This window comes from Quercus robur, chromosome 1 (genome assembly GCF_932294415.1).
Source record: "Quercus robur chromosome 1, dhQueRobu3.1, whole genome shotgun sequence".
NCBI classification, from domain to species: domain Eukaryota; kingdom Viridiplantae; phylum Streptophyta; class Magnoliopsida; order Fagales; family Fagaceae; genus Quercus; species Quercus robur.
The window spans coordinates 39,069,551-39,085,061 of NC_065534.1; the positions used below are offsets into that span (position 1 = coordinate 39,069,551).

Below are 15,511 nucleotides of genomic sequence, written 5' to 3' on the forward strand. Positions count from 1 at the left end.
CATAATTCAATGTGAGTGAATTTTGAGTTTAGTTAACTAAAATAAAATATGGTAAATTTTGTTATTATTAACGGTTTACTATAATGTACTCTTGATGTAATACACATTACGATAATATGACATTAAGTTTTTTGATTTATTTTATTCTAACATTATCATAATCTAAATTTACAAAATATACCACATATGACATAACTCCCACATGGAGACTTGAACCCCGGTATTTACTTCCACACCTCACAAATACATATACTTATAGAGTGACTATTGCAATAAATATATGTGATGGTAAAACTATTTTTATATTAAAATTAAATTAATATAATATTATAATAATGTAATAGTATTACGGAGTAACAAAACACCACGGCAAACCAAACTTCTTTTAAAGCACCACAAATTTTTTTTTTTAATCTCACTTGCTATTTATTTAAAGGAAAAATAAAAATAAATAAAGGACCTCATTTGAGAAAAAAATATCTTTCTTCTATTCGCTATATAAAAACCATACCATATTGGTGTGTGTTTACAACTTTAGGCCAATCTATCACTCTCTTCTGACAAACCCTAGATCTCTTTGAAGGAGAACCCTAGATCATGTCTGGGATGTACGGACAAGAAGCCGGCGAGGCCGCTCCTCCACCGTATGGAGCTAGCGGCGGTGCCGGAGGATATGATGGCGGTGGCTATGGCGGTGGTGGAGGTTATGGAGCTTCTGGAGCCTATGCTGGTGGATATGGCGGTGGAAACAGTGATGGTGGACGTGGAGGTCGCGGAGGAGGAAGAGGCGGTGGAGGTTACAGTGGTGGTGGAGGCGGAGGTGGAGGCGGCGGAGGATTCGGTGGTCGAGGTATCTAATTTTTTGTTATTTCGTCCTTTTGTCCATTTCTGATTGACTTGTTGTAGAATTAGGGTTAGGGTTAATGGCTTGTTGCTTATTGTTTGACTGGATCTTGGTTGCAGGAGGAGGTGGTGGTAGGTATCAAGGAGGAGATCGTGGTGGCCGAGGCAGTGGTGGAGGCGGTGGCAGAGGAGGTGGCCGTGGTGGTAGCGGTCGAGACGGTGATTGGCTTTGCCCTAATCCTAGGTGAGTATTTTCCTTCTTTGATTCTGATTTAATGCTATTTGTTTGGGTTTTTACTTTTTATTATTATTATTATTTTTTTTAAACACCTAGAAAGTTTTAGGTTTTGAACATTTGAACTTAATTTCTTGGTTCGTTGGGGCTCTGTTTCATTTTTTATTACAAACTGACTGTGTTATTGAATTGAGTATATTCTTTATCTGATTCTGATTTATTTTTATGAGTTTGGGTTTTTATTTTTTTAACACCTAGAAAAATATGTGTTTTGAACATTTGAACTTAATTTCTCGGTTTGTTGGGCCTCAGTTTCTTTATTACAAACTGTAAGTGTTATTGAATTGAGAATGGTAATAAAACATATCTTACTTGTTATACTTGTGTATGTCGAAAGATTGGCTTTGCCCTTATCCTTGGCGAGTATTTTCTTTCTCTGATTCTGATTTATTTTTATTTGTTTGGGTTATTATTTTTTAACATCTAGAAACTAGAAAGATATGGGTTTTGAACGTTTGAAATTAATTTTTTGGTTTGTTGGGCCTCAGTTTTAGTATCACAAATTGACTGTGTGATGGAATTGAGAATGGTATGTATGTGTATGTTGTTTTTGATGAGTGGTAAATGTGTATGCAGCTGTGGGAATATGAACTTTCAAAGAAGAACTGAATGTAACAAATGTGGTGCACCCTCTCCGGCTGGTGGCGGTGATCGTGGTGGTAGTGGTGGTGGTGGTGATCGTGGTGGTAGTGGTGGTGGTGGTGGTGGTGGTTACAATAGAGGCGGTGGAGGTGGTGGCGGATATGGTGGTAGTCGAGGTGGTAGTTATGATGGGGGTAGAGGTGGTGAGTATAATGGAGGTAGAGGTGGTAATAATGATGGTAGAGGTGGAAGCGGCAATAGGGGTGGTTCTTATGGCAAAGAAGAAGGTGGCTATGGTCAGGCTCCACCAGCAGCACCACAACCTTATTATGGAGGGGCTGGTGGGAATTATCCAACGCCACCTTACAACTCATATGCTGGAAATGCTAATTATGGAACGGATGCGGTTCCTCCACCTACAAGCTATTCTGCTGGGCCTACATCTTATCCACCATCTTATGGTGGACCCCCTGCAGGAGGTTATGGTAGTGAGGGTCAGGGTGATGTAAGGAGTGGCAGTCGGGGTGGCCCACCAAGTGGATATGATGGTGGGCGTGGTGCTGGTGGTCGAGGTGGTTATGGTGGTGCTTCTGCTGAGGCCCCAGCTAAGATAAGGCAGTGTGATGGGAATTGTGGTGATACTTGTGACAACTCTAGAATCTACATATCAAATTTGCCACCAGATGTGACAACTGAAGAACTAAGGGAACTTTTTGGAGGCATTGGACAAGTAATATACTACATTTTTCTTTTGAACTCCTTGCGTTTAAGTTTTTATTGCTTAATTTTGAAGTTAGAGATTGTTGTCCATCTGTGTGCCCTTTGCAGAATATGTGTAAATCATTTTGTCTGTATACAGGTGTTGTTTTTGAGTTTACTTTATTGTTTTATATAGCAGGAGGATGATTTGACCTTGAAATTATCAAACCATGTAGTTTACTTTCCTCTAACCTCTTTTTATTAATGTATATGATGAAAATACTATCAAATCTGATAAACTTAAAAAAATTACCATCTTGTTTTTTTGTTAAAAAAAAATTGCTGTCTTGGTTGTGTATGGATGAAGATGAATGTGCTGGATTTCCATCTGTCTCAATTGTGATGGAATGACAGTGGAAAAGGGATTTTAGCGTGATGAGTCTGAAGTTTTGGCATTTCCTACCTAAGGGTAATAATGGACAGGAATCTAATGATCCACGTGCCAAGAGCCTTATAGCTCAATTGGCACCTTCTGGTGTTTCCTATGGAGGCATCCAGGGTTCCAATTCCCCCACCCCCAACTATTTGATGTATCAAAAAGAAATCTAATGATCCACGTGTTACTTAGGTTGGAAGAATTAAGCAAAAGCGAGGATATAAGGATCAATGGCCATGGAATATAAAAATATATACAGATGAGATGGGAAACAACAAAGGCGATGCAGTTTTGTCATATGAAGATCCGTCTGCTGCGCATTCAGCTGGCGGTTTTTACAATAGTACTTACCTTTAAACCTTTTTGTGATATCATCATTTTATTAGTAGTGTTCTTACCAGGAGCCTTGCTTCACAGATTATGATATGAGGGGTTTTAAAATCAATGTTGCGATGGCTGAGATGTCTGCACCAAAGGCTCCCCCTGCCTATGACCAGCGGTACCTCCCTGACCAATGTCCTCACTTTATTTTTACATGCAATGTTGGAATGAGATGTTTATTACTGTGTAGTGCCATGTTATTGAGATATCTGCTACTGCATGAGAATTGTGTTTTCTCATGTAATCTTGATGTTATGAGTCTGATGATGCGTTGTAGATTCTCTTTACGATCATCAATGAATGATTAATGTGGGTCCAGCTGTCATGGGTTAAAATTGTTTGCCATTTGTAATGTTCATTTTTACTAAGATTGCATGCTTTTTCTCAGGACAGGGTTACCATGGTTGTTAGTGCTCAAATGATTACATTTTGTTCTGAAGTGCTTGTGGTGATATATTGTAATAAGGTCTTATTGTTTTGTTCTAGAGAATATGTTGCTTTACATCAGTTGTTAAAAGTGGGATCTGACTCTTGTTCTCACACAATTGGGCCATATATGTGTGTGTGTATTGAATTATAATGGGGATGTACCATTTAAAGATTATTCTTTGGGAAATAGCCTTTGTTTTTTTTATCTTTACCTAGCAAAGACTTTATTGTATTTCTTTTAGTCTTTGGGAAGCAGTTGTAATGTTGCTGCTGGTTGGTTTTAGAATGCTATGAGATCCTGTTGACTAAATTTATTGATTGTACATTGAAATATATGTATGTAATGCAACATAGGAGTTCAAATACTATGAGAGGCTTGCAATTTCTACATTTATATATATGTGTGTGTGTGCGTGCGCGCTTGTGCGCGTGTAAATGAATATGAGACGAATAAGACAAGAAGATATGATTTGCATATTGCTTTTATTCTGTGTCCCGTTTCGTTTTCTAGTTTAGAAAATTTAACTTGGGAACATCATCTAGAAAGATTTATGATTTTTCAAATCGCCTTTTATAAACTTTTGAGAATTTAAACCTGAATAAAATAAAGGGAGGGGGTATATTATGAGGTCAGTAAATTAATGACCTTTGTCTTCTAAAACTGGACAACTATTTTAGGATGACAAAAAATTGAATATGGGAGAAACAAAAAGGGACAATAGGGTGTATGTTTTACTTCTACCGTCAATTGCCAATCTTTTTTGTTTTTGTCCTTTTTTTAAATGTGAGCATGTGATTCATCAATAAATAGAAGAAAGTGGCTCAAAATGGTCGAGAAACATTCTGATAGATGGAAAAATGGCTTTGGAATTTATATCATTGTAGGAGAATATACTACTGAAGTTTTGGTTTTTTAGATAATTAGGGTTTCTCTCTCTCTCTCTCTCTCTCTCTCTCTCATTGGGTATGTATATAATTTGACAAAGAAATGTTTTTTCTCCCTGTAATTTACTCTCTTCTATGTAAGCAAGCCAAATAGCATGTTTCAATTCTTCAGTTTAGTTGACTGGTTTAACAGCCACTCAAAATTTTATGTTTTTATGGGTTGTATCATTCACTTATAATTTGTGCAACAGGGGTGGTGGTCGAGGTGGCTACGGAGGCGGAGACAGGCGCAGGGATAATAACAGAGATGGGTCTGGGCCTGACAGACATCACTATGGTGGAAACCGATCGCGGCCTTACTAAAAGAGAACCTCAGCATAAAGCCTTTTATGTAACTAAAAATTATGGTCTGAGAGATTTTATTATGTTGCTATGGCGGGATACTTGAACTGGAGACTAAGAGGTAGGTTGTTCATTTACTCTGAGCAAGACCTCTTTTCTCCCTTTCCCTTCGTTCGCCGCTAATTGGAGGGGTTTTTATCTTTAGACATGGGATTGATTTTAATTGTGTGAATTTTTTATAGAGGCAAGTGGATAATCTCCAAATTGCTTGCTGCTAAGGTAGGTTCATATTTTCAGGTGAGTGCTGCTTTTTCAAAATTGTGCCATAAAACTTAACTGGAATTTGAGCCAAGTGTCATTTTGTGGATTTGGTTGCATCTCTGGCATGTCTAATGTGACATCAATACAAGCATGTAAATGCATGTCCTGACTACATAAATAGACCATTTGTAAGGAATATTTATTTGTTGTTTGGGTGGAGCCTAATTGTGCCACTGTTTCTAGCAGTTTTGCTAAAGGTGGCTTAAGTTTATGTGGTTCATTTGTTTCCACTTTGTAAATATTTGATCCACTATCTTGAATTGTGGATGTGTCGGGCAAGTTGAACAAGAAGAGTGGTCACTTGCATTGGAGGTGATTAGGTTGGTTTTAAGGTCTGCTAATTTTGTGAATGTTTTGGAGATGATTTCTTTTTTAAGCAACCTAAATGAGATTCTCTTAATTAACCAAACCAATTAAACATATATGAATTCCAGCTTTGAGGCTTCCCTCCCCCCCCCCCCCCCCCCCCCCCCCAACCCTACCCCCCAAAAAAAAAAAAATATATATATATATATATATATAAATAAATAAAGGAATCGAGCATTAAGAATGGCCTTGTATGAGAACTTTATTGTTATATTTGCTGTCACTATGCCTGCAAGTTTTGTGGATTCATCCTCTTATGGATATCTTAAGGAATCACCAAATTTCTGTGGACTACTCTATTGGGTTTGCCGCATGTTTTAAGTAGTAATTAATGATATATAAGAATACCCGGTATCAGCACTTTCATGCAAAGCCACTGATTTTCAATTAATTTTGGAGAAATATCTTATTATGACATCCTCCATTGTCGAAGGCTTTGTTCTGCAGTTGAGAGTAAATCTTTTGGTTCCATTACTCTAATGGAATGTTGCTTATAGCAAGTTTAATAAAGTAAATGTTGTAAATCCGCATTGCAAGCTATTTTTGTTCCTTGTGCTAGGTGGCAATACTGGCAAATTCATGAAGATGCATTACTTTTTAATGCAGCTGTCGTCAATTGATACTTCTCAATTTCCTTGGGTTTGAAGTTTAATAGCCTGATCAATGCTAAAAAGGAATAATTGGTTCCTCATTGAATGTATTTATTTCTAGTATCTGCTATCCTTGAGTACACTTCTATCATTTGTTTGGTATTTTGTTTTTGGGAAACATTTTTGGTTTGTTCTTAGGAGTCGCTAGGTGTTGTGATTTATTTTGATCTTTAATTTTGAGTACTGTAGTAATTAGAAGCGGGAGATGCCATAATGATGCGATTAGAAGTATGGGGGTGGTTTTTGATAAAATGAAACTCATATTTCGGCCACTTTGGAGAGGTGGTGGTGCTACTGATCAGCAGTGTTAGTAGTCAGTCTTCTATTAATACTACCTTTAGTTTTCACTTGAGAATCGTCTCTCCGACTAGCCTAGCAGCGTGAAGTGGATTTGGTGGATGTACGCACGCACTGGAGGCGTTTTAACATCTTCAGGGCTGCGAGTTAGCTAAAATTCTGCTTTAGATTTCTTTTTGAGTTTAAGTAGTGTGCTCAAGAAACACACTGATCATTGTATATCTTCTTCTTTTTTTCTTTATTTTTTTGGTGTGTGTGTGTGTGAATGTTTAAACTCCCGCATCACTTGTATTTAAATTGTATGTTTTGATTTGCTGAGGTAGTATTTCCAAGGAATTATCTGCATTTATAACGCCTAGCGATCTTCAAGAAGCGCAACTTGAACGCTAGTACCCCAATGGGTTATTAGTGGGACATAAGGAAAATAAAAATTATATTGGCATTCGGTACTAAATTAATACATGAGAATAAAAATACGTTCGTCGTCCCATTTTGTTTATTATGTTTAGAAACATGGTCTGATGCACAGATATATTACTAACTATTATTAAAGGGTGAACAACTCTATCTGTGTGATTTGTTTGGGTGGGCGATTAAGTTTTATAAGACAAAAAAATCCCCACAACACTTATCTCCTCTCGATACTAAAGTCCATAATCAAACTCACTTATCATTTGGTTCCCTAAACTCAAAACCAGGATATGATTAGATTCTCCAAAACTCAATGTGTGTTGTGGGAAAGAAAAATTCAAGTTAGACGTACAGGACACAGCAAGAAATTTTTTGTTATTGAGATGAGTGCTTGGTGTTGCTGGTGCAATATACAGCTCAACGACAAAGGGAGAGAGGGCTGTAGGTTTGGGGGTGTCAATTCGGGTTAGCGTGTCAGGTTTATGTCGTGTCGAGGTAGGGGTATTCAATTAAATGGTTTAACTCTAACTCAACACATTTAATAATTGTGTTATGATCCTTCAATCCTAATCTGACCTGTTAATAATGTGGGTTGACTTGACCCAATTCATTTGACACACTTAATAAACAAGTCATGTTGGGTTGCCACGAATGTAACACAACCTATTTCAACCTGCATAATACTAAATATAACATCTATTTAGAATTTTATTTTTTTTATTTTTTATTTTACATTTCAAAAGTAATGCCATACACTTCAAGTCTTCAACCCATATTCTTGTAATCTTTAAAAGCAATACCCATAAGATCTAGTTTATAAACTATCTCAATAAACTCACTTGCAAGATATGCTGACGTGTCCAAAAAAAAAAAAACATGGCACAGGACAAAAGCTACAACTGTGACCTTAATCAACAATTAATATATCTTATATATTAATAACGATACTAAATATAACATCTATTTAGAATTTTTTTATTTTACATTTCAAAAGTAATGCCATACACTTCAAGTCTTCAACCCACATTCTTGTAATCTTTAAAAGCAATACCCATAAGATTTAGTTTATAAACTATCTCAATAAACCCACTTGCAAGATATGCTGACGTGTCCAAAAAAAAAAAAAACATGGCACAGGACAAAAGCTACAACCGTGACCTTAATCAACAATTAATATATCTTATATATTAATAACGGCACATGAGTTCAAAGTTTATAGAACAAAAGCATTATGCAAAAAAAAAAAAAAAATAATTATAATAATAATAAAAATACATGAGAGAGAGAGAGAGAGAGAGAGAGAGAGAGAGAGAGAGAGAGCAATAACCAGTTTGAGACTTTGAGTTTGAGAACTGGGCGTGAAACTATAAGATAGTAAAGTGAGTAGTACAGTTAAATTTTTTTTTTTTAAAAAAAAAAAAAAAAAAAAAGGAAGAAGAAGAAGAAGAAGATATTTATAAGAAGGTTTAGAGATGGGTCCGTTTGGTATATGTGTTTAAAAACTGAAAATTGTTGTTTGAAAATATTTATGGAAATACGTGTGGGTGAAAAAGTGCGTTGAAATGCGTGAAATGTTGTTTAAAAACTGAAAATGGTTGTTTAAAAACACAAACCAAACACCCCCGGGTTTGTAAAGTTTCAATTTCTAATTATATCCCTTATAAGTTTTTGTAATTACTCATTTTTCTTTTTAAATTTAAAATATACGTTGGATAGAAAAGTTATTTGACAAATCTAAAATAAAATAAATATTTATTTGTTATACTAATTAAACGGGTTGTGTTAAGTGTATCATTTTAGGTTGACACAAATAAATTAGCGAGTCAAACATGTCTATTATGGATTATGCGGGTTTACCCACTTATGACACGTTTCTTATCATATCGCTTTCGAGTCAACCTGTTTATGACCCAAACTCATTAAGGCCCAACCCTAATCCAAAAAAACCCGTGTCGGGTTCGTGTTGTGTTCACAGGTTAGGTCGAGCATTGACAGCCCTAGTCATTTGAAGGTGCAATTTGTACAGATACGGCTCAAGGACAGAGGGAGAAAAGGTTGTAGGTTTGTAAGGGCGAGAGGGTTGGTTTAAAGGATGGGAAGAGACCGTTCTTTGACTTACTTTGGTAAAGATTGGGGGTGGGTGTGAGTTTCTTAGAAGTTGAGAGAGAAATAGAGGGCCAAGTGTGAGGGCTTGTACCCCAGCCTATTTTGGATTGATTGGTTTGGAGGTCGTGTTATTGTCTATCAAAATGGGGATTTGACTGATTACATTTTCTTTTTATAATGGAGTCGTTACTTCTTTAATTATTAGAAAAAAGAAAAAGAAAATCATAATTGAAAAATTCATCATTTTATTGATTTGAGAATAAATGTACATTGATCATAGGAAATTACATGGTTTTGATCCTAGATACTATCTAAGATAAAATATATGACTTTGTTTCTCAGTTACAATCTAGAGATTGAAAATTACATGAATAAGTACTAACCCTTGATCTAAACTCGGAGGCTATGTTACAAGATGGGAAAGTGTTAGACATTCATCTTGCTCGGTGAAGTAGGTATTCTAGACTATGGTGACCAACATTCATATCTTATGATCCAACATATTATCAATTAATTGCATATTCATTACTTTGCTTGAATTTAATTTGTGTACATGTGATAAACTCTAATTCCATTTATTAATCATTACATTTGAATTGAAAAATAAATTCTAGTAAATGTGTGTAGATGGTGATATCCTAGATTCAAGTAATTGGAAAATTATGAAATTAATATGTTTTTCATATTTTGGATATGAATTTAAGATCAAAACTAGTGTCATGCATCAACATGTGATGAACATCCAAGAACATGTGAAGAACGCATATAAACAACATTCAAGTATATCAAGAATATTCAAGCAATTTAAATAATCAACCGGCATGATTTAATCTTAAATTAATATTATAGAAAAATGAAAAAAAAAAGTTACGGAAATTGATTATACTTGTATGCAATATCCACATGTTAGAGGAGGAGGCTTTTGTTGGAGGTCCTAAGGGTGGAGTAGAGAAGAAGAACTAGCAGAAGGAGAGTGAGGCTCACTCAATATCTTGATTCTCAAAATGACCAAGATATAACAAGTCTAACTCCATTTCACTAGAGCTTAAGAAGAGAGAAGAGATGATGTTATTGGATCCTTTGAAATGGAGAAGGGAGGGTCTATATAGTAGTGGTAAAGAAAATATGAATGGAAGAGCATTCAATGAGGGTTAACAAAGGATGAGAGAAAATCATAAACCTGGACCCACTTTTAGAGTTTAGAGAAGGCTAGTGCATTAAATTTGGAGGTTGGTGGGAGCCGGAGGGGGCAACCTAGAGCCTAGATTAAAATAATTGATAGGTGAGTGGAGCCACCAAAAGAGAAAGGGCTATCATTGGGTCAGTGTTGCTAGAGTGAGCCGTCGTGGACGTTGGTTGCGGAGCATGGTGGTATGTTATGATCCTAGTGTCCCACATGGATCCTGTAATAACCATCAGAGCCAACTTTGAAAAATCATATCTTACTCATTTCTAATCGAATTTGTCTCGTTCTTGTGCTCAAATTAAAGTCCAAGATGTCTAATTTCTAGAAAAATTAACCTCACTCACAAATTCAAAATTTTCTAAGATATATCAATGAAATAGTGAACATATGTTGATGGTGTTATAAAATAGACCAACTCCTAAACTCGTCCATATGGCTCGTCCTAAGGAAGAGTTGAGTGGCTTAGGGCATGTTCGTCCAAGGATAAGCTCGTCCGTCCGTGAAGTTGGTTGGACGAGCACCTTGCGTCTTGAACATGTTCCTTGGATACAAACTCGAAGCGACCTCTGTTTTCCTATCAGGCTACAAAACCGTTTCCCCAATAAACGGTTGTGGAAAACAGAGCCCAAATAAAGTAACTTCCACGGCGGTTATGGAAGTTACCTCCGAGTCTTCCGAACACCACAACGGTAGGAGAAATAACTGCCTTAGAAAAAACACTATATAAGGACTCTTCTACAAAAGGGTAAGGCATTCAGACACTTCCACACAAATTGGAATTCCAAAAATACTAACTTTACCATCGGAGGATTCTTGGTCGGTCTTCCCTGGTCTCCTCTGATTTTTTGTTTATCTTTTCAGGACATTCCAAGTAATATTGAGATCATCAACGCCCGAGACATTTAGCCTACTGATTTCCTTGTGTTCATTAGTTGGCATCGTCTGTGGGGAAGAGTTTTGTTAGATTTTATCTGAGTTCTACAATTCCTTTCTCTGACAAAAATGGCTGCAATGGTTCGAACAAGATCGAAGGCTACTAGCCCAGGCCATCAAGAGAGTAGGGATGCCTCTAGCAATCCCCACCGCGATTGTCAATCTGCGCCTGCCATGCAACCATCCTTTGTTCAACATATGCAATCCATGGCAGCCGCTATGGCAAAGTTAACTCGCCAAGACCAAGAACTGACAAGGGAGATTAATCTCAGGAGGCAACGACATGAGGCATATGGAGAAGAACAAGGCTAGAACCAAGGAGATGGAAGAAATGCTGAGCCTAAAAGCCAATCAAGGGGCACCGGGGAGAGAGAGATTGACTAGATGAGGAAGATTATGGATGAGATGAGGGAGAACATGAGAAGAGCAAATCCCATAGAGGATCTAGTTTACCGAACAGACTCCCCCTTCATGGTTTCCATCAATGGTCACCCCTTGCCTCCAAAATTCAAGATGCCTTCTTTGGATTCGTATGATGGAATGCGTGACCCGTTTGATCACATTGCTACTTTTAAGACTACGATGCACCTTCAGGGGGTCCGGATGAAATTATGTGTAGAGCCTTCCCTACTAACCTCAAAGGTCCGGCACGAGTGTGGTTCAGTAAAATACCCCCGAATTTGGTAAGTTCTTTCGAAGAGTTGAGCAAATTGTTCGTTAATAACTTCATTGGGGGATAGAGACACAAATGTTCCTCGTCCAGCCTGTTGACCATAGAACAGGGGGAGAATGAAAGCTTGCGGTCCTTTATCACTCGTTTCAACAGGGAAGCCCTAACGGTGGATGAGGTGGATGATAAGCTACTATTGGCGGCCTTTCACAACGGGGTTAATTCTGATTTGTTCATTCACAAGCTTTATGAGAAAGAGCCTTAGTCCATGGCTGAACTCGTCCATTCAGCCCAGAACTTTATGAATGCAGAAGATGCGATCATAGCCAAGAAGAGGAAGCGAGCTGAGAGAATGGAAGCAAACCCCATGCGCCATTTTGAGCAAGGCCCTCGTCCAAAAAAGGGATAGACGGACGATAAAAAAGACTAAGATGGCAAGAAGGCTAGTCCAGCATGGAGTCAGCAATACACGCCACTGAACATGCCACTCGAGCAAGTCCTTATGCAAATCAAGGACGATCCTTCCTTGAAATGGCCGGAGAAAATGAAGGAAGACCCCAGTAAGCACAATAGAATTAAGTATTGTTGCTTCCATAGAGATTATGGGCATGATATGGATGAGTGTTTTGACTTAAAGCAGCAAATTGAGAATCTCATAAGGCATGGAAAATTGAGAAATTTCCTTGGACGAGACCACAAGGATGAGAAGTTGAAAGGGAAGGTGGAAGAATTGTCGCGACCACCGCTTGGAGAAATAAGAGTTATTATAGAAGGAAGTTCAGCAGGCCAGTCGTCCAAGTAAAGGAAAATATATCTCAAGGTAGTGCAGAACGTTCAACTATCTAGACGAACATTAAGGACGAGGAACACGGATGAACAAGCCATCGCATTCACAGATGATGATGCTGAAAGAGTTCACCACCCCCATGATGATGCCATTGTCATCACTTTGCTTATTGCTGATTATACAATAAGAAGGGTGTTAGTGGACAACAGAAGTTTAGTAGATATTTTGTATTATTCAGCTTTTCAACAGATGAGGCTAGGACAAGACCTATTTCGTCTAGTGAACTTGCCCTTGGTAGGCTTTGGTGGAATGAAGGTGCAGCCTGTAGGTACAGTTACATTACCTGTGGTGGTAGGGGCATATTCGCAACAATTAACCAGACGTGAATTTCCTTGTGGTAGATTGTTCCTCTCCCTACAATGCTATAATTGGAAGATCGACTTTAAATAGTTGGAAGGTGGTTACATCTACCTATCATCTGACAGTCAAGTTTCCAACAGAGTATGGAATAGGGTAAGTACAAGGAGACCAGCTAGCAGCAAGAGAATGTTACCTGACCATGTTGGCCATGGACGAACAAATCCAGAAAATGAATATTGAAGAAAAGAGAGTTGTGGCTGAGCCCACCGAAGTGTTAGAAGATATTTCTTTAGACGAGAATAACTCTGAGAGGTGCACCAGGGTTGGAGCAGATCTAGAAGAGAAGACTAAGAAGGAACTCATCCGTTTTTTGAAAAAGAGCATTGATGTGTTTTCTTGGAGTCATGAGGATATGCTAGGTATAGATCCTAGTGTCATTACCCATCGTTTGAATGTATGTCCCTCCTCTAAGCCTGTGCGACAAAAGAAAAAAGTATTCGCCCTTAAGAGAGACAATGCTATTAAGGATGAGGTCCAAAAGTTGATTGCGGCGAAGTTCATTAAAGAGGTGTACTATCCGGATTGGCTAGCCAATGTAGTAATGGTCAAGAAGCCAAATGGCAAGTGGAGGATGTGTGTAGACTTTACTGATCTAAACAAGGCTTTCCCCAAGAATAGCTATCCATTACCGCGTATTGATCAACTGGTGGATTCCACTGCCGATCATAAATTACTTAGTTTTATAGATGCTTTCTCAGGATATAATCAAATAAGGATGGACGAGGCAGACCAGGAGAAGACATCCTTTGTTACTAGTCAAGGCTTGTTCTGTTATGAAGTGATGCCCTTTGGCTTGAATAACATTGGGGCAACATACCAACGACTGGTCAACCATATGTTCTGTCCTCAGATTGGACGAAATGTAGAAGTTTATGTGGATGACATGTTGGTAAAAAGTCTCAATGAGGGAAAGCATCTGGATGACCTGCAAGAGACTTTTGACACGCTCAGACGATACAGTATGAAGTTGAACCCCAGCAAATGCACTTTTGGAGTATCATTAGGAAAATTCCTCAAATTCATGGTTTCGCATAGGGGGATTGAGACAAATCCTGAAAAAATCAAAGCAATTCTAGATATGAAGCCTTCACAAAACATCAAAGAAGTCCAGTCCCTTACCGGACGAGTTGCTGCCCTCAACAGGTTTGTTTTTAAAGCTACTGACAAATGCTTACCATTTTTTAAGGTTCTTAAGAAAGCGTTTGAGGACGAATGCCAAAAAGCCTTTCAAGACTTGAAGACATACCTTGTTACGGCTCTATTGCTAAGTCTGTTTGTGATGGGAGAGGAGTTGTATTTGTACTTAGCAGTGACCGTACATGCTGTTAGTTCAGCATTGATAAGGGAGGAAGGAAGAGTGCAAAAGTCTGTGTACTATACAAGCAGAGCAATAAAAGGGAGCAGAAGGACAATATCCACTAATAGAAAAGCTAGCTTTCGTGCTAATAACGGCTTCTAGGAAACTAAGGCACTACTTCCAAGCTCATGTAATCAATATCATGACAGATCATCCACTCAAGAAAGCCATTAACAAGTTGGAAGCCGTAGGACGACTGATCCAAAGGGCTGTTGAACTCAATGAGTTTGACGTCAGATATCAACCTAAGAATGCGATAGGCTCAAGCCCTGACAGATTTCATTGCGGAGTTCACACCAAACTATGATGACTTAGAAAGGATAGAAGACAGTAAGAAGTGGGTCGTCCATGTGGACGGCTCGTCCACGCAACATGCGGGGGGAATAGGAGTGGTTCTACAATCCCCGGAAGGAGATAAGCTAAAGCATAAGATCTGTTTGCAATATCAAGCAACTAATAATGAAGTTGAGTATGAAGCTCTTCTCAAAAGGCTGGACTTGGCTAGATCAGTAGAAGCAAAATCAATACTCGTCCTGGGAGATTCTCAGTTGGTCATGGGCTAGATAAACGGGACGTGTGAGGCTAAGGAAGAACGAATGAAAGAATACCTTGAAAAGGTATTGCGGCTTGTGAAGAAATTCAAGAAAGCTGACTTCGTTCAAATCCCAAGGGAGGAGAACATGGAAGCAGATACGTTAGCAAAGGAAGCCTCAGCGAATGAAGCCATGGATGAGTCGATGAAGTTTAGTATGTCCCAAGTATAGATCTTCCAAAGGTGCAGCAAATAGAGAATGAAGAGAACTGGATGACCCCCATAATGTTATACCTGAAGGACGGAAAACTCCCAAAAAGGAAGGACGAGGCCAGAAAGCTTAGGGTCAAGGCAGTAAGATATGTCCTTTTGGACGAAGTACTATACAAGAGAGGCTTCTCTCAACCTTATCTCAGATGTTTAGCTCCGGACAAGGCAAACTATGTGTTGAGAGAGGTTCATGAAGGAGCCTGTGGAAACCATTTGGGGGCTAGGTCACTTATCCATAAGGTCGTCCGTGCAGGGTACGACTGGCCAACTATTCAGGTAGATGCAAAAGTTTATGTCAAGGTATGTAACCAAT

At 38.3% G+C, this 15,511-nt stretch overlaps 1 protein-coding gene across 3 annotated transcripts; it reads left to right on the top strand.

Annotated features, from left to right (window-relative positions):
- Positions 1 to 483: 483 nt before the first annotated feature.
- On the top strand, positions 484 to 5,572 carry LOC126689413 (transcription initiation factor TFIID subunit 15b). 3 transcript variants are annotated; one of them, XR_007644515.1, is made up of 7 exons: positions 484 to 850; positions 964 to 1,087; positions 1,715 to 2,450; positions 3,048 to 3,198; positions 3,273 to 3,354; positions 4,802 to 5,013; positions 5,135 to 5,572. XR_007644515.1 is itself a non-coding variant. In XM_050384612.1 (7 exons), exons 1-7 carry the CDS (start codon positions 598 to 600, stop codon positions 4,911 to 4,913), a joined length of 1,428 nt encoding a protein of 475 aa, XP_050240569.1. In that variant the 5' UTR covers positions 485 to 597; the 3' UTR covers positions 4,914 to 5,572. The 3 variants fall into 3 exon arrangements, 2 of the variants coding, with proteins under 2 accessions (XP_050240562.1, XP_050240569.1); XM_050384612.1 differs by having other exon boundaries at positions 485 to 850; positions 1,715 to 1,800; positions 1,831 to 2,450; positions 4,802 to 5,572; XM_050384605.1 differs by having other exon boundaries at positions 4,802 to 5,572.
- Positions 5,573 to 15,511: the final 9,939 nt, after the last annotated feature.